A 26008-nucleotide genomic window follows, 5' to 3' on the forward strand; every position below is an offset into this window, starting at 1 on the left:
TATTCAGAAGATACTCAAGGGAAAAGTACCAACAGAATTAAATGTGTAGTTGTGTCAGATATTTAAGCACCCCACTTTTTCTTCACAGTGTAGTTATTCCTAATTTGCATATTCATGAACTAATTTATAAGGTTTATACAAGGTCATACTGTATTAATTATAGCAGTGGCATTCAAATAGCACTCTCAAGTATAGTGCTTTTAATGCTTCTTCAGCATTCCTGTTAAAAGCATTATTTCAACATATCAAATTGATGCCTCAAATTCTGTATAGCTCTGGAAGTTTATTCTGGCTCAAGCTAATAAAAATCTTAAACAGAAATTTTGATTTTAAACTGATATTATGGAATGCTCTTTGTATTCTTTTTTTGGTCTGAAAAATAATACAACATAATTCCAGCCACTTTTTACTTTTCTGTACTTGAAAACATAGAAGCTTTGGTGGCATACCTCCTTCCTGCATCATTTTATCTGATAAAAGACATGCTGGACTGCTCTGCAAAAATCTCCCTTCAAACACAGAACAAACTCCCAATGTATTGATTTTGCACAAAGTTAGCCAAAATGTGATCTGTCAACATACATCTTCAAAATACTATATAAGTGCTTCCTGGGCAAACAAGGAAACTCACTCATGAGTGTTCAGTGGGGCTTCATGTTTGGATACCAAATAGAAATACTGGACCTGTATGTTGAGAGTTGTGGACCTAGCTGAAATTTAGTTTCTATTCTTCAATTAATGTGTTTTATTCTCTTTAACATGAATGCATCTGGATTATTTCAGGAAAAAAGTCCACAGCTTAAGTGGGTGTCATACAATTAGTAGTATTTACTTATTGCTATGGCAGGAGTGTGTTCTTCCTGTATTTAAGTAATTTACTGTTTCTGGAAATTATAGACCTACATGTGAAAAGAATGAATATGCTTTTTGCATGTTATGATATTCTTAGGCTCAGCAACAGTGACAAAATTATAAAGTGTTGCTTCTAAGGCTGAATGGCTTATGATGTACCCTAGCCTTAAATGTGGGGGGTGTTGAATAGCTCAAGTATATTTTGAAGGACTGACTGTTTTTCCAGATTTTGATGATTTTAATTCCTTTCAGGTTGAATGCCTGCTGTTAAGTAGTGCCTAATGTGAAAATTAAATGTCCACTCTTATTTGCATAGTTAGGTAGTGTTAATTTACATTTCCTTCTGCCAGAGGTTTAAGCCCTGTGGATATGAATGCTTTGAAGAAAGTAAATAGTTTCTTTTGTGAAATGGCTTCAACTTTATTGTTTGGGCTTTTTGTCATTTCAAAACAGTTTCTATTTATGCAGTAACAAGTGTTAGCTTGGCAGACACTGTAATAAAGTATGATTTAAGTCTTAGTGTCCTGCTGGCTTGATTTTAGCTGACTATTAAGCACAGCTGACGACGACAGGTCTCCTCACTGGCCAGCTGCAGAGCTGAGTATCACAGTGCCACAGATGTTTTCTTTTACGGAAGAGCCCCCTTAGCCTGTGTGGTACCACATGTATTTCAGAGCTCATCCATGCAGTCACTGTGTGGGAAGATAAAGAGGTGGAGCCAGTTTTTTCTTGGCTGTCTGGGCCCATTAAGAATAACCACAAGCGTCACTGGGAATCAAGGTGTACCTCTGTTGTGGCTTTGCTGACCATCAAAAATCCTAAATAGTCCTTTCTGAATGAGTGTTTGACAAACTCATATAGTCTGGCTCCACAGAAAATACTATTTGTCTCGGCATGAGAGAAAAGCTGATTGTGACAATTCTGTGGCACCACTCATGGTCACGGTGATTGATGATAGAGGATATGTTTTATTTACCCAAGAAAGATGAGAAACACAGTCATTCAGACTTTGTATGCCCACTCAATTTCACCAGAGATAATAAAATAACACTCAATAAGTTTGGGTTCTTTGGTGTTTGTCACGTGGTTTCTATATTGACTAGATTTTCTCTTCCTAAAACTGTTTGCATTACTAAGCAGTATGAAAAAGGAACATGTGAAAACACATGGCGGCTCTGAATAGTGAAGGAAATCAGGGTGTTCTTCTGTAACTTTCCCTCTGTGTCCCTTGATAAATGGCTTCAAATCTGAAGAAATTTTGCCTAGGAATGGAGGATCATTTGGTCTCTGCTCAGTCTGTGGATTTGCAGTAGAGAGATGTATTTAAAGTAATCTGAGCTTGCTTCAGCCTTCTGGATAAGCCAGCCAACATCACAGAGTAAACATTTTATCACCTCCTTTCAGAATGTTGTGGGCATGTGAACTGTTTGGCTTCAGGCACAGGAGTAATTAATGCCAGAAACTCAGAAGTTGAGGCAGTGCTCAAATCTTTTCCTGAGAGATGCTTTGATGGCATTCCACATGTTTGCAAGTTGGTAAGCTACTGAGAGCTGGTGAGAAATGCTCTCCAGGAGGAAGTGTAGCACTGAAGCCCCAAGAGCTGCAGTCCCTACTAATCATATTCACAAACTGTGCAACTTCTTTTCTGTTTGGGAAGTATTCTCCCAAGAAATCTCCTGATGAAATAAGTAAATAAATAAAAATACAACTCCTGAGGGGTTTGATGAAACAGGCTGCAGACTGCCCCGCCCACTTAGTTTGCAGTCCTGAACCCTTCGTTTGAACCCTGAAAAGCAGAATGTCTGAGCTGAACCCTGAAAAGCAGAGGATCATTTCAGAATATCATATTTGTGAAACTTTGCCTAGTGAGTGTGGAGATTATGTTCTTGTTATCATAACTGCAAATCTCCATAGTGGAGTTTTAGCACTTTGGAAGAATTTTTGTTGGTCTCTTTTGATGAAGAAAGGGCAGTCTGGTAAGAGCACGTTGAGAAAAGAAGACCACTACTTGCAATAAAATGGATTCCCCCCTTTCGGAGGGGATTAATAAAGTGGACAGTTAATTTGATGGTAAATTGATGCTTTTATATGAACAAGTAAAAAGCAAGTGATGCTTTTCACTAATTCAATTCAATTTCATTGATTTTATCCAATTTGAATTTCTGGTCATACTACAAACTAACACACAAGTGAAGCAGCATGATGTAAAGCTTGGGCAAGGTGGTGCTGATTTCCAGCTACAGCTTACTGAGACACACACAGCCTTGCAGACACTGCCTCAGAAAGGCAACAGCAGCACAAAAGGAGAGGATTTTTGTGTGTTCTGCTGGCAAAGTCTGTGCTGGTTTTGTCTAATACAGAAAACAGGGTGGCACACTGCCCTCTTCAGAAATCATTTAGAGATACTGGGGGTTTGTATTTCAGGTGTTTATTTCCTACTCTCTTCTCTAAATTAGCTTCGTATACAGTATTTTCAACATCTTTGTTACTGGTGGGAGAGTTTTCTTGGGAAAGAAAGAGTACATTCAGTAAAAAAAATTAAGAATCCAGTATTTTAAATACATAAGCCTGTACTATGAAAAAAATTAACATCTGCCTGGAAGATGTCCTTTTACCACAGCATATAGTGACAAGGAGGAATGGTTTCAAACTGAGAGTAGGTTTAGATTATATGTTAGAAGGAAATTCTTTACTGTGAGGTTGGTAAGGCACTGGAACCTATTGTCCAGAGAAGTTGTGTATGCCCCATCCCTGGAAGTGTTCAAGGCCAGGCTAGATGGGGATTTGAGCAACCTGGGATACTGGAAAGTGTCCCTGCCCACAGCAGGGAGGCTGCAGCCAGATGATCTATAAGACCCTTCCAACCCAGACCATTTTATGATACTATAATAGTATTTTTATCTAGGATTGCACACTCCTTGCAGACAATTTCTGTGACAAAGTACTTCTGAAATATTTGTCCTAGTGTAGCTTTTTTACATTCACACCTCATTTCTTTTTGTCAAGTAGTCATTTATTACAGTTAGTTGGTTCCAGCTTCAGCATTTCCTCTTGAAGGACAGTAGTATTGTGAAACACCTCCTCTTCTCCCCCTGCTGTCATTCATCCATCTTTGCATTGGATTTACTTTTTACAAAAGAACAACATTTGGAAAGTGTTTCAAAAAAGATGGTCATGAGAGGGCACAATATAGGGTGAAATGAGGGGTTTTTTAATTCCCTAATGAAGTAAAAATACCCACCAGAATGAATAATAAAAATACTTGTTTACAAAAAACTTACTTCATTCCCTGTATTCGCTTTATATAGTTGATTTGTGCTGAGGAAGTTTTGTAGTCGACTAGTCAAATTGACTGACTTTGGTTGATTTTGGCACCTGCTGTGTTTGCTTGCCAGACTTCATGTTAAGAAGGAGTGTCTTCTAATCAGTGCAAATATGAGAAAATGCAGAGTGTTGTTTGCACTCATGGTAGTTACTTGGGCTTTAGAGTCAGCTGCCTGTGCTCATGGTCTGATTGCACAGGTGGGCACTTGCAGTCGGTGAGGAGAGAGACTTACAGCTGCCTGCCCTTGGGCACGGCTTATGACCTCAGAAATATTTAAGTTTCATAAGCCTACAGGAATAAGGACAGTCTTATTTTTATTTAACAAACACACTGGGAGGCCATCCTTTTTATAGCCCATGTGGTAAAGGGGAGCAAAGCAGAGAGTAGTGTTTCCATTTGCATCTACCATAACCAAATATTCATACTAACTCACAAATGTTTGTGAGTCAGTATGAATATTTGCTATATTTGCTGTGCACAACAGAAGGATCAGCTGGGACACATTTAAGAGAAGAACCAACAGAGACAAGTTCAAGAAGGAGGGTCCAGCTTTATTCATTTAACATCAAGGACGGTGATGTGATAGGGTGGTATCTTCTGTGCTGGATATCAGTCTGTTTTGGAAACAGTGCAGTCCTCCTTAGCCCACTCTTAGATGGAATTGTGTCACCCTTCCCTGTCACTAGCTTGCAGAGGTTACTGAGGACACCTGGTCCACACACAAGGCATAGGATCCACCAGCAAAATCAGCAGGAGTGTGGCTGCCACTGGAATCACCAGCACTGAAACAGGGAAGAGGGAAATTCACATGAATGATACCATTTTCAGAACTGAAATTTTATACAGAAATGACATGGGAGTTTTCAATTGTTTTTACAAGAACAATGTGTTTGGTTTTTTTGTTTCCTTTACCTTTTAGAGAATTGGTAGTTTTGGTTTTGCCTTCACGTAGGTTATAGAAGACTCAGCTAAAAGAGTCCTTGGGTACTGAATTCCTCAAAGATTTCCAAGATTGTTTTTATTATTATTATTATTATTATTATTATTATTATTATTATTATTATTATTATTATTATTATTATTATTCTATTTTTTTAATAATAAAAAAAACTGGAGTACATAAATAGGCAGTGTTTCCACCTTGAAGAATTTCAGGAAAAAATTGTCTTCCTTTGGTTATAAAAGCAATTTATTACTTGTTTTAGGTGTCTTATTTAACTAGACACCTTAATAAGGTACTGGTTGTTTAGAGGCATACTAGTGCTGTATGCATGTCACATTTGTGTATACAAAGATGATCTGTAAATAATCAGTTTGTTTTACAATATTTTCCCCTGAATATATAGGTACTTTAAGCACTTTGCTAGTATTATTATCTGTAATGAAAATGCATAATTACTTGCTAATGTGCATCTCTAGAGGGGATTGTATGTATTTATATTTCTTTTTCTTTTTTTTTTTTTTGTACTCTTTGGTCTAAATAATGGGGTTGATAGAATTTGTTTTAAGGCAGTGGGAAGTGATTGCATTAGCACAAATATTTTATTTGAGAATCATGGCTCCACATATCATGAAACACCATGGAAAGCATTAACTGATTAATTATCCCCCATAATTCTCCAGCATATCTCTGTCTAGATTATAATGCTTACAGTGTCGCTTCTGCTGGGGTTACATTTTGCCTGACCTTATAGCAGACATGCAGTGTAATTACTAAATAGGGGCTAATTTATGTAAACAAATGTTAGTTTTTCATAGCATGAGCCCTATCATTATGTTTTATTGCTGGTGGATGTGTTATGTAGTCAGCCATTCTTCAACAGTTTGGGTAGACCATTATAGTAAATTATCTTTATACTATAAACTAAAAAGATTAGAGTTTACAAAATGGAAGTAGCATAATCCTTGGATACTATTCATATTTCCTCCCCTATAAATATGTGAGAGCTTCAACTGATCATACTTTAGCAAAGTAAATACATTTTACTTTGTAAGAGGGTGCTTCAGGTATTTTCCATTTAGTACAGTTTAGGGGATTCTAATGCAAACCACAGCTTGTATCAGATGTAATAGATTTTAAAAAATATGCAGGAACTGGAGTTTATTTAGTACTGTGGTAACTGTCAAGTACTCGCCTTCATCTATCAAAAACTTCTGAGGTAGCTGCCATACAGTAAAAGTAATTGATTTCAACTGTTCCTTATAATCTGAATTAGCCTGATAGCCCCCATTCTTAAATCAAGTGCAGGAGTGCGTTATGAGGGTAACAGTGAAACTACCCACCCATTTTCTTCTTGGTTTCCAATAGTACTAACATTTCCTTCCTTCTTTCCTTACTTCTTAGATAAGGAAAGAAAGGAGATTGATCATGTTTATAGTGACATCTGAATACCTGGAGTTTTCACTGCTGCAGACATGCAGTAGTATTGGGAATGGGTCTCTTGGCAGGCGTCCAAGCTTATTCATGCATTTTCTGTTTAATCATTTGACATTTACTCCTCTCTGCTGGAGGTCTGTCCTTGTGCTGTTCATTCTTTCAAGTTCAGGTATTCACTGAGAAACAAATTATTAATCTATTCTATTAATAATAAATATTTGTTCATGTTTAGAATCAGCAATGAGAAATAGAATGGTTTCCAGCAGATGCCATTTGGGAGTTTGCTCTGCTTTTTTCACAGTTAGTGTGAAATGAAGTTAGGGGCCTCAGCACAGTGGCTGCTACTGTCTCACCTGAAGCAGTACTGCTGTTGCAGTCCTTGATACCCAGGCAGGAAATAGGAATGATGTTGGCAGTGCAAGTGGAAGGTAACTCGGAGCACTGGGTGTATGTGCCCTGCCGCAGGTTCACATCATCACATTCAGCAGGGAGCACAGACTATTTCATCTGATAGCAACTTCCTATGGTTGTTTACTATATATTTAGGTTGTTATTGTCAAGTCTAGTGGCATTCTTCCAAGTTTAAGTTTGGTTGTTAAACATTCCTGCCTAGGTATTTGATCATTCCTCCTGACCGCAGCATCAAACTATCCATGGCAGTCACACACTCAGTGGATTCTGAGTCATTTGTGAATCCATTTCAGAGGAGAAAGGTGTGCACAAATTAAAAAAAAAAAAAACAAAAAAAACAAAAACAAGCAAAAAAATCCCCAAAACCAACCAAACCACCAAACAAAAAGCAATCAGCTTGCTGGGAACTTGGGAGCAAATCATGCTGCTCTACAGGAAGACTGGAGATTATGGCAGAACACTCACGTGGGGAAACAGAAAGTCTCCTGAAGCACAAGAAGAAACCAGAATGGAAACCAGAACAACAAATGCAGCTTTTCATATTCCTTTAAAGGAATATGAAAAGCTGCATTTGGAGATAAAATGAGGGAGATCAAAGACCAGCAGGTGGTAACTTGGGATATAAAGGGTCACAGCAGGGGATTTTACAGGCATATGTATCCTAAAAGGAGAAAGAAGTTGAGAAAGTGTAAGTCCATTAATGCATGGGGAAGACAAATTAGTGATGGATAAAAGCAAAAAGACTGAAGAACACAACACCTGTTGTGCCACAGTTTTATCAGGCAAATCCTGCTCCTGGACTCCTGTACATTTCAGTGTGTTTTAAGAAAAGCAAGATGAAGCAGGCATGGGCATCAACAGGATAAGGACTATTTGGAGAATATACATATTTATGTATGTATTTGGGTCCATGACATTGGATGGAATTTACCCAAGGTTACTGCAAAAAAAGCTGATTGGTGCAGTTGTGAGGCATCTATCACTCTGATGTTTCGGGAAGGTGGCTGACAACTAGAAAAAGGCTAAAAATTAAACTGGCTTTGAGGAGAACAGAAATAGTTCTCAAACCTCAGAAAAAACACAGACTATGACTTTTTAAAATCCATTTAAAAGCATATGATGGAGGAACAGTCATCATGGATTTACCACTTGCAAATCATATTTAGTGAGCGTGATTGCCTTGTGTGATAAAATGCTTGTCCACATGGATGAAAGGAGAGTGCTGATGGAATATACTACTCCTTTATTGTTTTATTAGCACAGGCTGTAACTCCTGACTAAAGTAGCACACTTTTGAAAAGCAGCTGGGGTTTGTAGAGGACACCAATCCAAATAGGAGCCAACAATGTCTTTTCCTCCTGTATATGATAGGCTGGGATACATCTGTGACCAGCAGGTGCATGGAAGATTATCTCCCTTTTCTTGGTACTGCTATGGATACCTGGGCAAAACTTTCCATCTTTGGGCCTACTCCGTTCAATAAGAATTCTCAGAATCTGGAGAGGGTGCAGGGAAGAGGTCACAAGTTTCAGCTTGGGAAGTTCAGATTGAACTTTGCACTTTACCAGGTAGGCAGTGCTACAGTGGAACAGAGAGGAGGTGGAATGTCATCCTTTGATCACTTCAAGTCTCTCCAACAAAACTGCTGACCTTATCTGATCTTGATAATCATTCCATAGGCAGCAGGCTGGACTCTGATGGCTTCATCCAACCAACAATTCAAAGATTACCTGAGTGACTCCAGAGTTTCAAGTCATGCCCCTGGAAAACAGGGAATACAGAAAGTACAAGCTCTGAGACAAAATCTGAAATCCCTTACCTTCTTTTTCATGTCAGGGCCATTATTCGTCTTCCCTTGCATTGATCATGGAGCACTTGCTGACAGAGGTGAGGAGGCTAATGGAAAACAAACCAAACAAACCCTTCTAAGCGAAACTGTCATTCACATCAAATAAATCCATTGTGTGTGGTGGATTCCCACACACAGTGAGTCCTACAGGAGTGAAAAGTGACAGTGTAGACAACATATCACAACCATTCTGTAAAAGGGGGTTGAATGAAGGGTGCAGAGGCCAACTTAATTTAGGTATTATATCAGTTTTCAGTGCTTGACTTTCTAACTGTACTGTTCTGTAAAGAATGTTACAACAATGAACTGATTATCAATTGCAAGTATGATTACTTTCAAATGTCAGCCAAACAGCTTGAGAAAGATTTGTATTTGAAAATCTTTTTTCAATTATGGTCACATAGGCTAATAAGTGTTAATTTGGGTTCTCTTAATAAGTAAGTAAATAAGTGGCATTTTGATGGTACTTTAAATTTATATGTGCATTTGCAATATTGGACATTTTTAATTAATGTTTATTTAAATAGACACTTTCAGAATTGCAGTTGCAAACTGCTTTTCGTATTCTTTACATCAAGGTGAAATTGCAGGGAAAAAGTATTGACCATTACATTCACAGTGTCTTGCCATTTGTAAGTGTCTAAATTCACTTAAATCCCCTTTAAATTGCAATCAAACTTTAAAATTCTATGCAAAATATTAGTACTACAATTTTTGAAGAACTGGGCATAGGAGAAGCACGGTAGATTTTTTTTGTTAATCAGTTCACATAACTAATACAACTTTGGGATGTTTGGGCCTTATTTTACAATCCCATTTATATTTCCATATATTTCTGGAGTTCTCTGATCTTGTATACTGAAGTATTTTCAGAACTCTCTGCTGTTTGTTCAGAGTGACTTCACCATTGGTCTAAATAAAAAAAAGATGGTTGCACTTAATCTTTAAAGTAAACTTTGAGAGTTTATGCTTGTTACTGCTGTTCTTTCTGGTGTTACAGTAGTGATCAACTTCTCTGGCATTGCTATTTTTTTTAGCTGTCATGTTTTGTTCGGTTAACAGGGCAGATTTGTAAATCAAGTTTACAGCCTAGCAGACTGCCTGAATCTTCTGAGGCAGGTTATAGTGCCAGTTTTCAAGTGGACTTTGGGTTATAAATGCTTGAATTGAAGACCTAAGTGGTATAACTTTTATCTGAGGAAAAAGGGCAGGAGGCATATTTGATAGTCATGACGTGATTCCTGTAAGAGGCTATAATGGATAGCAGAGACAGTGTATGAGGTTTTCCTGCCTGAATTAGGAATGTTTAACAGCTCAGTTTAATTAGGCATGGTTTGAGACAATATTTCATGGTGTGGATTGAATTTCAGGCATTCACCTACATGCGAGTGGCTTTGGCTGCAACCATCACAGCAGTACCACTGCCTGGCACATGTAGTATTTGGAGAAGCCCAGCACATGCCCAAAAATGTGGGAAAACACTCAAGTTCTGTTTCCATCTGCCAGGGTTCTGCTTTCCATGGACATTCTCAAGAGAACAGGACATGGATGACAGTGGTGTTGTGTGGCTTAATACCATGATGCTGAAGGGAACATTTTAGGTTAAAGGGTGAGGCAAGAGTGGAGATGTATTTGGTGAGAAGTAGGCCTATTGAGCAGATAAAATTGGAGCTGGGTATGGATTACTACCTGTCTGTTATAACCAAGAGTTTTATCTTAGGGACTTCACTACACTGTGGAATAGCATAAAGCAAAGAACTGCAGAATAGTTGTTTCTCAGTAATTCTTCCAGTGAATACTCTCAGGGTAGACCCTGTGTCTCCAGAGGAAGTTAGTGCAGGATAAATTCTGCATATGAAATACAGATAACGTTTTCAAAGCTTCCTCCAATAGAAGAGTTCATACAGTGCCTGAAGTGTTCAGTGGCACCCATTGGTGCCAGTGGGTATTTCTGGAGGGCAGGTGTGCTGTTCTTTCCTTCCTCTAAACTCTCTTGTGGTTTTATACAGCCAAGTTCCCAGAGCTGTGATCAGAGACACACCAGCTGCCAGAGCCCAGGGATACAGGGAGTGGTACTTGTGCCCAGCAAAGCCCAATCACTGATTCTGATTGCAGTAGGGAAGAGAGGGTGAGCCCCAGCTGAGGCCACTCCAACACCTCTACCTCACATGGTGGATAAGTAATTGGCTGGATGGACGCAGACAGAGAGTTCTGTCAATGGCTCTATTTTTAGGGGGAGCCTGGTGGTGAGTGGTGCCCCTCAAGGCTCTGTCTTGAGGCCGGTGCTCCTCAATATCAGTGATCAAGTGCACCCTCAGTAAATTTGCAGATGGTATGAAGCTGAGCAGTGCAGTTGACAGAACAGAAGGAAAGGGTCTTATTCAGGGAGACCTGGACAAACTTGAGAAGTGGGCCCATGAGAACCTCATGAAGTTCAACAAGTCAAACTGCAAGGTGCCACACCTGGGTCAGGGCAATCACAGAGGTGAGTGCAGACTGGGAGAAACCACTGAGAGCAGCCCTGCCAAGAAACACTTGGGAATCCTGGTGGATGAAAAGCTGGACATGAGCCAAGGGTGTGTGCTTGCAGCCCAGTGGTGTCCTGGGCCGCATCAAAAGAAGCGTAGCCAGGAGGTCGAGGGAGGTGGCTCCCCTGCACTACTCTGCTCTCCTGAGAGAGCAGCTGGAGTGCTGCATCACACTCTGGGGCCCCCAAAATCAGAAGGTCACGGACCTGTTGGAGCAATTCCAGAGGAGGGACATGGAGACAATCTGCTCTGGGCAGAAAGATAACTCAAGGACAAGGAACTGGAACATTGCAGTACTCGATTCATACACTTGCTGTCTTGATGGGGTGTCATTTTACCAGAGCTACCTGCTAAGAAAGGAAGAAAAAATGGTCTCGTATTCGGTACTAACATATTTATTTCAGCAAGGTTTTGGCAATGGAAATCTTCTCTGAGCTGGGAAATAAGTACTAAGCTTCCTAAAGTTCTATTAAATAATTTGCAGTCTTTATACCTAATACAGAAAATTTTACTGTAATTCAGGGAATTGTGTTTGCACAGTTTCAGAGGAAGCTATGTTTTCGAGTAACTGACAATTAACTGAGAATGGTAAAATAATAATTACAAAATTAGAATGAGTGTTTATTCATAAAAGAACAGGCACCTTTATAAGCTGCAATTATCTTTTTGCTAATTTGGTCTGACTGGCAAATGAAGCATACAGAGGATGATTCTTTTCCCGCACATGGCACCACTGCAGTCAGAGCACTGTTAGAGGTGAGGTTCATTGTAAAAGCAGGTCACATGGCAGCAAGTACTGATGGTGCCCACTATCTCTTGCACAGGGAATTCTTATCTGTCAACTGAAGAGTAAAAACAACTGCAGAAATTCCTAAGTGTAGGAATAATTAACTAGAGACTCAGGCTGAAGTTTGTCACAGCACTTGAAACCAGCTCTCAACTTTTTCTGCTTACTCAGTTTGCATAATTTGTCTCCCAGTCTTTTTTTTTATTGTTGGTGAATTGTGGGTTCCTAGAGCACAATACACTCTCTTGGCCCAAGAGACATGTACCTATGTACATGTCCTCCTGTGTAAGGTGAAACTTGATGGTAATAGGATGCGCAAAGGTGCATCATGAGAGAAAGAAGACAGTGAGTCTGCAGAACATTTTACTCAATCGGATACACACAGCTCCTGCAAACTATATTTTTGTGGGAGAGGAAGGGTTGAGGGTGAAATGTCCTTTTTTTTCACAGCATACAAGTGTTTTGGTGCAATTTATAGGAAGACTCAGGATGAAGCAAGTACAGTAACGTGTTAAATGCATGTCTTTGCAGAAGGGAGGGTAAAATGTCTGAAGCATAATAGTATATATTTCATGTCCTAGCAAGTAACAAAGTAGAGAGTCTGCTACACATGCAAGAATTTTACGAGCATCTTAAGGCACCAATGCAAAGTTTGAATTTGGCATTTAGTGTAACAGGAATGAGGAAGTTGATTCAAAGGGTATGTGTTAAAATGCAAAGGGAAAAATTAAATCTCTGACAATAAGTAATATCTGCCTCCTGAGCAGGTCCTGTGGTATACAAGAGAGCTAGGCATGAAAACAGGGCAATGCAGGGTCTTGTGAGAAGTTTGTTCTGGCAGAAGATCCAGGTTGTCAGATGCCATCCCTGGGATACCAGCTGAAGGGATCGAGAGCATCAACAGTAACGCTTACAGCAGAGTTTGGCCATTGCCCTGTATGGCATGGACTGGGAGGGGGTAGTGGAGTTGTGCTAGAGTGATCCCCTTCTTTTTGTACAGGTTGACCCTGACATCAGCTCAGTTGGTTAGAGCATGGTGCTAAGCAGCAGTGATGCACAGGGACTCATTAGGCTGAAGGGCACGCTGGAGGGTCAGTTCTTTCACCATCCCTCAGTGTGCACATAAAGCCATTTGGAGATGGGATGATGTGACATAATTTGAGATAGGATGCTCACTGGCAATTTCAGGTGAACTGTCATGAAAATAGGACACAAACTTACATACATATTTATTTCTTATGCTAGGCACATTTGGACAAAGCGTAAGAATTGTAATTTATTATGCATCACATATTTTTTTTTTTTACAATTAGGCAATTTATGATAATGAGATTTTTTTTTACAGGTATTTAGCTCAAGAATTCATAACACCCTGAGATGCTATTACTGGGAAGCAGCATAGATACCTTGATGTCTTTAATGGAGTTAAAGCATAAAGAAAAGAAAATTGAAGGTAGAGATTGTTCTAGAAATAAGAAAATGCAATTTCACAGGAACAATATCATTTAATTATGTGACTAGAAAGAAATAGTATGAGCAAATAATAAATTAATTTTGAGATGCCTAACTGAAAATTCGGAAGAAGGAGCTGGTAACAGCATTTATGACAGGATTATGACAGTAAAAGAACTTACATACTGCAAACTAGTTTAGACAAAGAACAGGGAGAAATGGCAAATAAGCAGCATTTCTAAAGATTTTTAGTTTGGTAGGGGAGAAAGACGCCTCTCAGATTTGGAGAGAGACTCCAGCTGGAGAAATGTCCATAGCAGTCAATTCACGGAGAACTTGGGTGATCACACAGATGAAAAGCATGTCTTTTACTTTGCTGTGCTGTGCTCTAACTTAATTTGTTTCAGAGCAGCATTTCATACTTCTGATACTCTAATAAGTGTTCTGCTTTGTGACTTCTTATCCTCTGTATTAAAATTTCTAAGTAGCTGATCAAAAAGAGATGAAGCTAATAATCTAATGAACTGATTGGTGTTGTAATTAATTGTGCTCATCTGATTAGTCAACAACCAAAGCTGGTTTACCCTCCTTTCTTCTCAAGGCACTGCATTGATAATGGCTTTTCAAGACTGCAAAATAGATGCAGGAAGGCACTTGAAACTCAGATGTGAGAGGGAGATTGCTTTGTAGGTTAAGGGAATCATCTTACTTGAGCAATCATGATCCTATTTGTTTGTTCCTCTGGGTTGATAGGATTGCATATTGCTTGTGTTTTTTCTGGAACCTAATATTTATTCATAGCATTTTAGAGTGGTAACTTTGTTAAATATAGCTATTTACATTGTTTCTGGTCTTATTTTTGCAATTGTCTTTTTCACTGTGTTCCAAAACCAAAGCAAGAGAGCAGCGTAACTTTCCAATACTTTGATTTATAAGACCTGAGAAGAACTGCATTCCTGATAATGCTTTTAAATGTTTCAAACTTAAGGGCAGAGGCAAACAGACTTACTGAGTTTAAGTGTCTACCAAAGTATATAAAAAGAATATTCACTGTGTTGTAATATCTCATCCAAAACTTTTAGATTTGTTTTAGTAACAGCAGTGTCAACTTCAAAACCAGCATACCCAATGGAAAAGTGAAAATCAGAGCCTAAAAAGTAGAATCTTATGTCAAAATGGAATCCAAAATTCATCTCTAATGCCATTATTTATTCTTATATTTATACAACTAGAAAGTCACATCTGAACTGTTATCTAGCCCAAGCAGAATGCTTATTTTAATAGAGTGAGAAACCAAAATTACAGTGTCATGATATCCCATCCCAGGGTTTAAAGTAGTTTTCCCTCATAGAGATGCTCCCCTGAGTTTCTGTCTGAAATAAGCTCTATATATTTTTAATTTTTTTAAATTTTTTTTCAAGATGTAGCTTTCATGTTTGCCTAGAAACATATTCACATCCCTTTATGATCAAACTAGGAGAACTCATTTCAGCTTCCCGTCATTTCAAAGTGTCTGTTTATTTAGAAATGTAAAATTACTGAGTTTATACCTGAATCACAGATTTCTCTTCTTGCATCATGTAGTAGAAGGAGTTTGAGAGCTGCGGTACTTTGCTTTTTACTACATGTATTTGGTTGCTCTTAAACTGAATTTGTATGGCCAGTGCATCTGTGTGGCATATGGACTGTTTTCCATGTAACAGGCATTCACTGGATATTTAAATGGGCTGGTCTTTCTGGCAAACTAACTGACTTCTTACTGTTCCATTTGTTTGTATGAGCCACAAAGGAGACCAAGACAGGGACCTATAATTTATGCATCAAACCACTTTCTTCTTTTATAATTGTCAGTTAATTTAGGGGCAGCAGGACTCATTGGATGCAAGACACTCAAATGACTGAGAAAGTTTTAATGCAGAGACTTTGGGCTTCAAATCACTTCCTTTTTTGCTTCTGTGAGGTAGTGCAATGACATTCTTTGCACAAAGACTTTTGAGGTTGCTGGGGACCCAGTTCTAAGTGCCTTATTAGAATGGAGCAGAGGATGGCTCCAGAGGGTACCAAATCTCTAGTACTGAGTTCATCATTACTTTAGAAAGGGGAGAAAGGATGCACAAATTATTCTTTTGAGACTGCAAGATATTTAATAAATAAATCACCCAAAGTCTGTTTTTCATAGGTTTTGCCCTTAGATTTTGAGGGTTTTTTTCTGATTAGAGAAATTATATTGTGAAACTTTTTTGTAGTTTTTGTAGTTGTTGTTGTTTTTTAGGAGTTTCATTAAATAAGTGGTCTGTTAGAAAAAACATAATGCTTATATTTTTAATTAACTATTAATTTTATGTGATTGGTCCTTTTCTATTACTATAGTCAAATATTTCTCTGTAGGTAGAACATTTCCCCTAGTACTGACCAGTTTCAGGTAAAACCTGTCAGCAGGTCAGGAATGTATTTTGGCCCCGTGTTGGATTCTGAAGTTGCCCTTTTATCATGACCAACTCGGGCATTGAAATATTTCTGAGTGCATGGAAAAGAGGCTTGCATGTATTCCTGAAAATCACAAGAGCTACAGTGGGATTAAGTCAAGGGGAAAGAGCTGTCAAAACTAAGACTTTTCTTTCTGTTTGTTAGTACTAGTTGTTTGTAAGATTTAAAAAAAAAAGGGCAAATACAACAAAGGATAGCAAGAAGTTTCACACATTGTGAGAATTTGGCTAAATTCCTTTTCCAAGTTTCAGGTACAAATGAAAATCCTTTCTCCAGCTGTTGTGTATGTTACAATTTTGACTGAAGGAGAGTGAATTTTATTTACAGCTAAAATTATATTAGAGAAATAACATTCAAACAATTTTATAAAGAGATCTCAGCAGTGTAAGGCATGCTGCTGCACTCAGAATAATATTTTAGACACAGTAAATTACTGCCTTTTACAGATAGTGTATTTCTTTGATGCTCAACTCCAGACTCTAAAGCATTTTGTCTGCTTTTTTTCCAATTGTTCTTAAGAATGCAGTTGTATATACCAAGTTTTTCCTGAGACTATAGCCTACAAAAAATAAAAGAGGGGATATTTTTATTCTTGCACAAGTATTTTTGCTAGGGGAGTTCATGCAAGTCAAAGACTTTCCCACAGGTCAGCTTGTGGAAGTATTTTTGCTAGGGCAGCTGATGCAAGTCAAAGACTTTCCCTATAAACAGGACAAATAGAGGCTTCATCTTTTAGTGAAGAAAAGTAGACATAGAAATGATGCACAAATAATCTGAATTACAATATTTTAGAGATTGCTTGAATGGTTAATATAGAGAAAGGCAATTAAGAACATCAGAACACACCAATATACAAACATTTGAAGAAAATAACCTAATAAACAATAGGTAGAATGAGGTTAATAGAAAACCATTTATGTCTGATCAGTTTTGTTCTGAATAAGATAACAAGCTGAACAGAAAAAAAATGGACTACTTTCCAATGCTGAAGCATCTGACAGAGTAATTTTGAGTTTTCACAGTGATCAGAATAGGTAGCCGGGGAAGAAATGTGGAATGAGACCAGTAGTACTTCCTCAGGGCGTGATCCCACTAGCCACGTAGGTGTTTCACTGAGTGCTGGTGGTGGGGAGTGATACCTGCATTTGGCAGCCTCAGTGCCATCCTTCTCCACGAATTTGTCCTGTTACTCTTCAGTCCATGCAAGGAGTAAGAGCTGCAGAGTCCTCTGGACAGTGGCTCTGTAGGACAGAAGGGCCTGAGCTAATGCTGGTCATCAGGCTGGGTCATCAAAAGCTGATGCTGTTGTGTTTATATTCTTGCAGTCTTCAACACATCTAGAGCTCCGTTTAGCAACATGACAATTGTAAATGGAGAAAAGTGTCTTGACACTGACATGTTTAAACTATTCCCATTTTGACCTTCAGAGTCTGTACCACAGCAAGTCTTGCCAAGGGCAGTAAGTGACTGAATATTTCAGCTCTTTCTGAATGAACAGTTAGTGTATTAAAAGCTGTATAAACAGATGAGCATTAATGAGTGCAGTGATTTTTATGAAACCAAATACTACATATCAGAGAAATTAAATATCAAAACAGAAATTTTATGTAGGTAGGATTTTTTATAACATAATTTAAAAGTTTACCTCAATATACTATGTCTAATTCTGTGCATTGTAGTTAAATAGAATTGCACATAAATGAAAACACAGCAAAAGAGGAGAGGGGTAGTTGGATTTTTTTTTTCTTTCAGATGAAGCTATGGTTGATTATAGCATGAAATCCTAACAAAATTGTTCATGCCAGAAAATGTGGGGTGGTTTGGCATTTGTTTTACAGAGACAGTTTCTTTTAAGGTGTTTATTGCAGTTCATGTACTGTCCCATTGTGTATCTTTCAAAACTATCAAATTAGCAAAAATTATGTTAGGAGTCAACTGCTTCACAAATCACACAGAACAGTCTTTAAAAACAATGCATTTAGCCTCAGGATTGGACATGCAGAAGCACAGCAGTAAAAGACACCTGTTGAGTGCTTGACTTGGTAGGCTAATTGCTCTGATGTTTTGAAAACAACAGGTATCACTGAAAAACCAAAGGTAAATAACATTGTCATACCATTTGATAGAAAGGTTAATAACCAAGACTGTATGCACATTAGACTGTCAGATGTTTCTCTAATTGCAAAGTATTCTTTTAAAGTGAAAGTGATACCTAAGAGAGAAAGATCTCATTTAGGCCAAATTCCATGTTGATGTAAAATAGATCTTCTTTAACTACAGTTGAGCTATTTTAATTAATACAAGACAAGTTTTCCCCCAAACTTATGTTATACTTAATCCACATGCAGGATTGCTAAATTCTGACAGTCAGTTTATAGATAAAGAAAGCTGTAAGTGGTGCTAAGAATACTTAGGAAGGAGAAATCTTGCTGATTTTAGTGATACTGCACTGAACTGTCATTCAAATCAGGAAAAGTTAAAGGGATATCTGTGGCAGTGACTAAAAATCTATTTTAATTTATTTTTACTTCCAAACTGTAAGCTGATTTTATAGTCACTGAAAATCCAACACTTAGAAACTCTAATAATGAAGAATGAACCATCTTGTGTTTTCTTAGGTTTTGTCTCACTGCTTTGTTTAAATTTCTGTTTTGTCTGAGGAATAGCTAGTCTTATCACCTGGTTAGTTTTCAGCAATAAGAGATGATTTTAAAAAGTCTTACTCTACAAATGATTAAAACATCAGAGTTTGTGTAAAACTTAGAATAGAAACCAGAACTACTATGGCTAACCTGTCTATTCCATGTCCAAAGGCTGCACTGAGTGCTTACAGATAAGCCAGTGTGACTCCAGGTCTACTCCACTATAAAAAGCCCCTCGAATGTTATGGCTGCACAGGGTCTGCTGACAACACTGGGCACACTTGATGGATACATGCATGGTGTTAATTGTTTCATTTTGCTGCCTGTGTCATTGTATTAAACCCTTGCAGCAAAGAGCCTGAATGCTGACAGAAACAGCTGGGAGTGTACAGAAAAAGCAATAGCTCTTAGGGGATCATGTGTTACATGGCAGGCCAGCTCAGGATCATCACCCCAGCACCCTCTGATGGGACTGGGGATGCCAGCTTGCTCACGAGACAAGGCTTAGTCCCCGAAGGAGAAATGCTCAGTCAATCAGACAGAAATGGAAACAGGCTGCATATAAAAGAACACATCCAAACAAGGCCAGTTTCATGGTGGGGTTTTGTTTGTTTGGGTTTTTAATTGAAAGGAAATTATTTTGTGTGCCAGTTGTAACTCAGTTACTCAATATTCTGAGGGCTTTTCCCTTGCTAGGTATCCTCAGGCAAACATAATTACAGTTGCTGTAATATTAATGGGGTTGGTGTAGTTCTTGATTTATGTAAACCTTTCCCCCTTGCTGTGAAAAATCTTTTTTGGTAGCTTTCATAACACATAGAAAGATGAAAAAGATTGAGGCTTTTATGATTAGTGCCTCTTACACAAAACTTCTTGGAATAATTATATACTTGGAAGGCCCCTGAAGTTTCATGCCAAAGATAACTTGTGCTTTCCAGCTGATTTAGGAGATTATCCTTCCTGTGTCTGTCCTCTCTTATTCAGTCCATGACAAAAATATTGTATATACTAGATATTAAACATACTTTCTCTTTTTATTCTGGGCTTTGACTAATACCTTTCTCAATTTCACCTTTGCTAACTGCAGATTATTTGTTTTCAACCATTATCTGGCATGACTACAATGAAATCTGCATGCCAACAATGAGATCTGCAAGCTGAAGACTGGTAGCTGCTACAGGGAAGGTCCTACTACTTCCCTACCTGAGCATGCTTAGGGAAGGCAGCTGCAGATGCTTTAATTCTGTCTTTGAGATGGATAAAACTGCCCTGGGAGTGGTGTAAACAGCTAGCTAAATATTCCCATATCCAGAGGTCATGTCTCAGCATGCTGGCTTGCCTTCTGTATGATCTTTCCATAGAAATCCGTGGCCCTCCCCTGTATAAGGCAGATGATTTTAGTTATCCTAGAATCATAAGGAAATTGCTCTGAACCTCCCAGAGTTTGTATGAGTGTATGGAAAATTATCCTAAAGCAGAAAGAAATTGCCTGGCACCACCAGTCTTCCCCTATCTCAAAGCCTGACAGTGGTATTGAATAACTAATGCAAGTGCCAGGGTTGACAGGGGCCAGGTGAGTTCTACCCAGTGCACTCCTTTATACCACACCCTTCGTATCCCAAGAGCCTTGGATTGACATGCCCTAGGTATGTAGGATCATGTCTGCTGATAGCTTTCAGTTGTTGATAAGACAGTTGGCACATTTTCCCATGAAACTGGAGCGGGATTATTTTAGTTCTCTTTCCATTCCTAAGAAATTAGCAAAGTCAATCTGCCATTTGTTCAGAAGAGCAGTTTGATGAGCCATGGCTCTGAGCTCTTGCTCTTCTTATCTGTTCTTAGTCTTCCTCTCATGAGAAAAAGCTGTTTACATTAGGAGGGTTTTAGAGGTCTAATGGGAACCTTCTGACTAAACTGAGTGTTATTCTTCAGCTCTCTGTATTCTTGGTATTCCTGAGTGACTGGATTCTATTTGAAATTCATTTTACTGGTTTATGGCAGGCTGAAGGACTCCTTGCCCTGTTAGATTCAAAAATGACAGCCTATGGCTCACATATACCATGAGCAGAATTTGCACAAAGAATCAAAGTATACAGGGTGATCAAGCTGGGCTGCATTTAGAATGGAGAAGTATCTTTTCCCTGAAAACTTGTGCATCATATTTCCACATCCTGTAAGACATCCAGAAAACATTGCTTCACCTGTTTGAAAAATGACAGTGGAAAATTATACACTGACTTAGTGGGACATCTTACCAACAGTAGATACTACTAATGTTCCAATTTAACATCTGCACAGTGACCTGTAAATTCACAAATGACAAATCATGTCGTATTCCCAGTCACACTGACAGCTACAGCATGTCCAAGTTCAAAATGAGAAATAAAATTAAGACAACAGCGTGTTTTCTTTGACCGCTCATGTAATTTGTAACTTGTTTCTCTTTTGCAGAACTACATAGCCTGAACATGGTGATATTAGACACCCTCTATGAATGATCTCAGTTAAATCAGAGTGATTACTTCAGTAGAGGTGACATGAGACTAGCTAGATATTGGGATGTATTTATTTTGAAACAATCAACTAATTATTTCTGCCAAAATGCTGATGCAAGGTTTGGATTTGTGTTGTTTTTTAGCTGTTTCCTGTGTAAATAAATGCACCATGTCTTGGTGAGGGCTGTGGTAGCTACGAGCCAGTGCAGAAAGTAAACAGTGACTTTTGTAGGAAGAGGAAAGTCATGGGAGTTCAGAATATCCATCTCTTGATTACAGGAGCAACTGGAGCATAATGGGGAAGGATGATAAACAGAAGAACCCGACTTGACAGCTCCTCCATACAGAGTCAGGAAATGCATTGTCTGTGCAAGATGTGCCCCTGGTGTGTCTGTATTGCTTTGTGCAAAGGCCTCATATTCTTTGTTTGCTGGAAGTGAACGAGGCAGATAGCTCGCAGCTCAGGGACTATAATGTTGTCTACATTGCTGTCTTGGTGAGGAGGAGTTTCTGGTGAACTTGGAGAGGAACTGAGAGGCTGACAGTCTGCAGGCTCTGGACAGTGAAGGTGATGTGCAGTTGGCTGTGATAAGAGAGAAGGAAAAATCACCTCAATTAGAAGATCAGGGAGACTGTATCTCTCCGTTTCCAGTGGTGTCTAAATCAGTCTATTTTGAAAGCTTGCACTCAGTACATAAAGAAGCCTGGACTTGATCTATCTGTATTTAAAAGGATTCAGGAATATTTCAGCTTTTTTCTTCCTAGTGGTGCAAAGAAAGGCGCAGAGCCATGCTGAGAACTCTTCCTCAGCGTCCTCCTACTATAATTTGTGCAGTTGCTCTTATAGGGCTGGATACAACTTTCTTCATCATAGAGTCATAGGATCATAAAATGGTTTAGGTTGGAAGGCATCTTAAAGACTATTGAATTTTATCACCTTACCACGGACAGTAACATTTTCCACTAGACCAGATTGCTCAAAGCCTCATCCAGCCTGGCCTTGAACACTAGCAGGGAATGGGACATCCACAACTTCTTTGGGTAACCTGCACCAGTGCCTCAATGCCTTCTCTCCATCTATATTTATTTACCTACCACTGTCTTTATCTGCCCAGAGGGTAAGAGAATGAAACTTCAGAAAGAAGTCAAATAATCCTTCTTGTCCTCACTATATGCCCTACAATGATCTTCTCCAGTCCATGATTCTGCTTTTCCTACATGTGCTGTCCTTTCGGAATATCAGTGGAGCTCTTGCCTTTAAGAGGGGGTGGTCTACTGTACTTTAGGTGGAGTCCCCAGCCCTGCAAATAATAGGGCACAGGCACTGTTTGGGGATAACCATGCTCTATATTTTTACCTTCTTATTTCTGCCACACAAAGGTAAGTCAGAAGTTTCCATCACTTCTAAGGGAGAGAGTGTTTCCAATTGATGTTGTTCAGACCCTACTTCCTAGATCACAGGTGAAAGTTTCCCCATCAACTGGAGGAAAACTCCTCACCTGCTGATGTTATAGCAGCAGAGGGATAGAGGAAGGAGGCATTGGAGTTCAGGGACCAGAGGAACCAGACAACACAAAACTTGCAAGCTGTTATGAAGGGCCGATGTCTGATGTGTAATGTGGCAAAAAATGAGGGGTTTCAAGGAGAGTGAATTTGTTTGCTAGAGAGATACAGGAATTTATTCCAGTGCTCCAGGACTATGTGTTTTCTGTCAAACTGTCTGCTGAGCTGAAGGGAACAGTATTGAATTAATTGGGCCAGTTTGTGTGTGGGAGAGCAGGACAAATTAGGACTGTGTGGGGAGGCAAGTATAGATGGTAAATCATATATGTTTAGGGGGCAGAGTCAATTAGGAGCCTGCATTGGAACTGGGGGATTGTCCAGTTATAAGACTTTTGGTTGCTTTGGGGAAATGAAAATTCTTTTTTCTTTTTTTCTTTTTTAGATAATAAGGAGGCAGAACAGGATGAAGTAGATAGAGCAGAAAAAGAATTGAAAGGAAACCTGGCCCTAAGTTCACTCATCTTCCTCCATCTGAAATTCTTTCCCCCTTCCCAGGATTTCTGTGCTTTTTCTACCTTTAATTCAAAGGTCATTGAAAATGGTATAAAAGATAGAAAGTGCCTTGCCTTCTTCCCAGATTCAAGGGCCAATGTCCTCCCTTCCATTTCCATGCATTAGCATTAACTGCATAGGTCTGGTGTGTGTGCTTTTTATGTTCTTTCTTTGTATAAGCTTTAGTAGTGGGTTGAGAAGAGCCGCATCAGCAAAGAGTTATCTTCCCCTACTGAAGGAGACTCTGGAAAGTTTTATCCCATTCTTGAGATTGCTAATTCACCCATTTCCAAATCAAACCTGCTTGCAAATTTGCATGCAGTTTTTATCTGGGAGATATGATGTTAGCAAATATAGATTCTGTTTGTAAATGCTCATTCATACATATTTGTTTCATTGTGTCTCAGTACTTTGAGCTTTATGACACAACATGTTTTGCAGTGAATTTTGTTTTAATTGGATTTGGATAAATATATTCAGAAGGCCATGTGGCCCCATCTAAGGAATACAAGAATTACGATATTACAATAAGGAACACAAGAATTACAAATAGTACATTATTATTATTATTATTATCATCATTATCATTATTATTATTAATCTGAGGCTTTAAGTTTTGCTATGTGAAACAAACTACATAAAGAGAAGACTGAGGCATTAATGTTCTCTCAAAATGAAAGAGAAAAGGAAACACTCATGTAAAATGAGAAGCAAGCAACAGCAGGTGTTTTATATTATGCTCTGATAATGTTTTTCTCTCAGGTTAAGAACCCTAACTACTGGGCTCTTCAATTCCTAGGAGATGTATTTGGCAAAACCTCTAGACTTTTTAAATCTGATTTATATGTACATATGCATATTTTAAAAAGAGAGGGAGGGAGGGAGGGAGGGAGGGAGGAAGGGAGGGAGGGAGGGAGGGAGGGAGGGAGGGAGGAAGGAAGGAAGGAAGGAAGGAAGGAAGGAAGGAAGGAAGGAAGGAAGGAAGGAAGGAAGGAAGGAAGGAAGGAAGGAAGGAAGGAAGGAAGGAAGGAAGGAAGGAAGGAAGGAAGGAAGGAAGGAAGGAAGGAAGGAAGGAAATTATCAGCCCTTCTCCAAATTTAGTGGGCCATGAGTCTCCCCATGCAGGTGGGCGCATGCTGCTTGGCCACTCAGCCCCATCCTGTGGAGGACCTGATGTCTTCCATTTGTTCCCCTCTGCGTTACATTTCCTGAGCTCATTCACAGCTGTCTCCATTATTCACAGCTCTGAACTGATGAGAGGAAGAAAGAAAACGTGTGTTTTATCTGTATGTGAACTGTGAGAAGGTTTCAGGCGAGGCGGTGGGCAGGGAGCCGTGGAGATAGTGACCCTTGCTGTTGCCTTGCAGGAATGTCAGCTCTGCTGGAGAGGAGGCCCGCAGAAGAATGAGGGAGTGTGATGGCCTGACAGATGCATTGCTGTACGTGATCCAGTCTGCTCTGGGGAGCAGTGAAATTGATAGTAAGGTTTGTCGTCTTTGTCTTTTCAGCAGCAAATACAGGTATTCAGGGTACATGGGGACTATAAAGAGACAATTTTTTCATGATATTCTTTTTTTATTGCGTTGTGAGGAATGTCTTAGCAAAGCATCATTTAGCCCCTTTTCCTTTTTTTTTCTGCTGAGCTGTTTATTTTCATGTGCTAAGCATTGTATCTGTACCTGTGTAGTGTGCACAGGTAAGCATGTCTTCCTCTCTATTGAATTATTGAAGTAGAAAATACGATACTGGTTTAAGGAGAGCAAATATATCATATTCCACGTAAAGTTCCTTACATTATTCTGCCAGTTTTACCTTAAAATTGATTTTTAGTACCCAGTATGAGAGCTAATGAGAGTGAGGTAGGCTTAGAAGGAAAACAAGCAAAAAAAAAAATTGGGCAATTAATAGGCAGTTTTGCAGTAAAACCAACATTATTTCTTCTTTGAAGAGGATCAATGAATGCTTTCAATAACAACTGTGTTAAGATGCCTCATTATGTCAACTTTACTTCTCTTAAAATGCTAGGATATGAACAAGCTTCTCCAGAGGTGAAAGGCACTCTCTAATTAAAAAGACTCCAAGCATTTACAAATTGAAGATTTGTAATGCATTAAAGTATTCCAGAGAAGAAGAAAAAGGCCAGTTTCTTTTGCTTTCAGTATATGGTGCTAAATTAATTACAGTTGCTGCTCTAGGGCAACCTTGGTCCATTTGCAAACCCCTAGGAATTGCAGGAGAGCAGCCTTTTATGCAGCAAGGTTTTAAAGCCCATTGGGCTTGTATTTCCAAATAATATTTCATAGAGTTGTCTGTGGACCCCCATGGATTTATAGATGTGAGAGGAATAATCTCTAGGAGTCTCTGGCTACCATCTGAATCAAATGAAGGAATGTGAATTTGCCTGTGAATTCAGGGGACAGGGAGAGGAATTAAGAGAGGTTCATAGCATGAGGTGCTGGGCTAACAGCATGGCTTTTTTTTTTTTTTTAAAAGAAAAGAAAAAACCCTCAAACACCCAAAAAATATCACAACCCATTAGCCTGTAATCAATTTTCCATTAATACAAGTTTAGTAGAAGGATGCTCAAAGGACACAAACCCACGAGGCAGGCACAACACCTGGCAGCAGGGTTTGGGGCAAACTTGGCTGTTGCCAGCCCCCACTACCCCGCTCAGACACTTCCTGCAGAGCAGCCCCCAAACACAGGGGTGTTTTTAACTTCATTAGCTAAAGAGTAGCTTAAAAGTA

The 26008-nt window shown here is 39.0% G+C and overlaps 1 protein-coding gene across 7 annotated transcripts in view; it reads left to right on the forward strand.

The window, feature by feature from the left end:
* CTNND2 (catenin delta 2) overlaps nt 1–26008 on the forward strand; it is a 638555-nt gene that overhangs the window by 518657 nt on the left and 93890 nt on the right. For all 7 annotated transcript variants that reach the window (XM_064428418.1, XM_064428428.1, XM_064428464.1 and 4 more), the window contains one exon: nt 24628–24745. In XM_064428418.1, the coding sequence (XP_064284488.1) occupies nt 24628–24745 (118 nt within the window). The remainder of the gene's footprint in view (nt 1–24627; nt 24746–26008) is intronic.

This window comes from Passer domesticus, chromosome 1 (genome assembly GCF_036417665.1).
Source record: "Passer domesticus isolate bPasDom1 chromosome 1, bPasDom1.hap1, whole genome shotgun sequence".
Lineage (NCBI taxonomy): Eukaryota > Metazoa > Chordata > Aves > Passeriformes > Passeridae > Passer > Passer domesticus.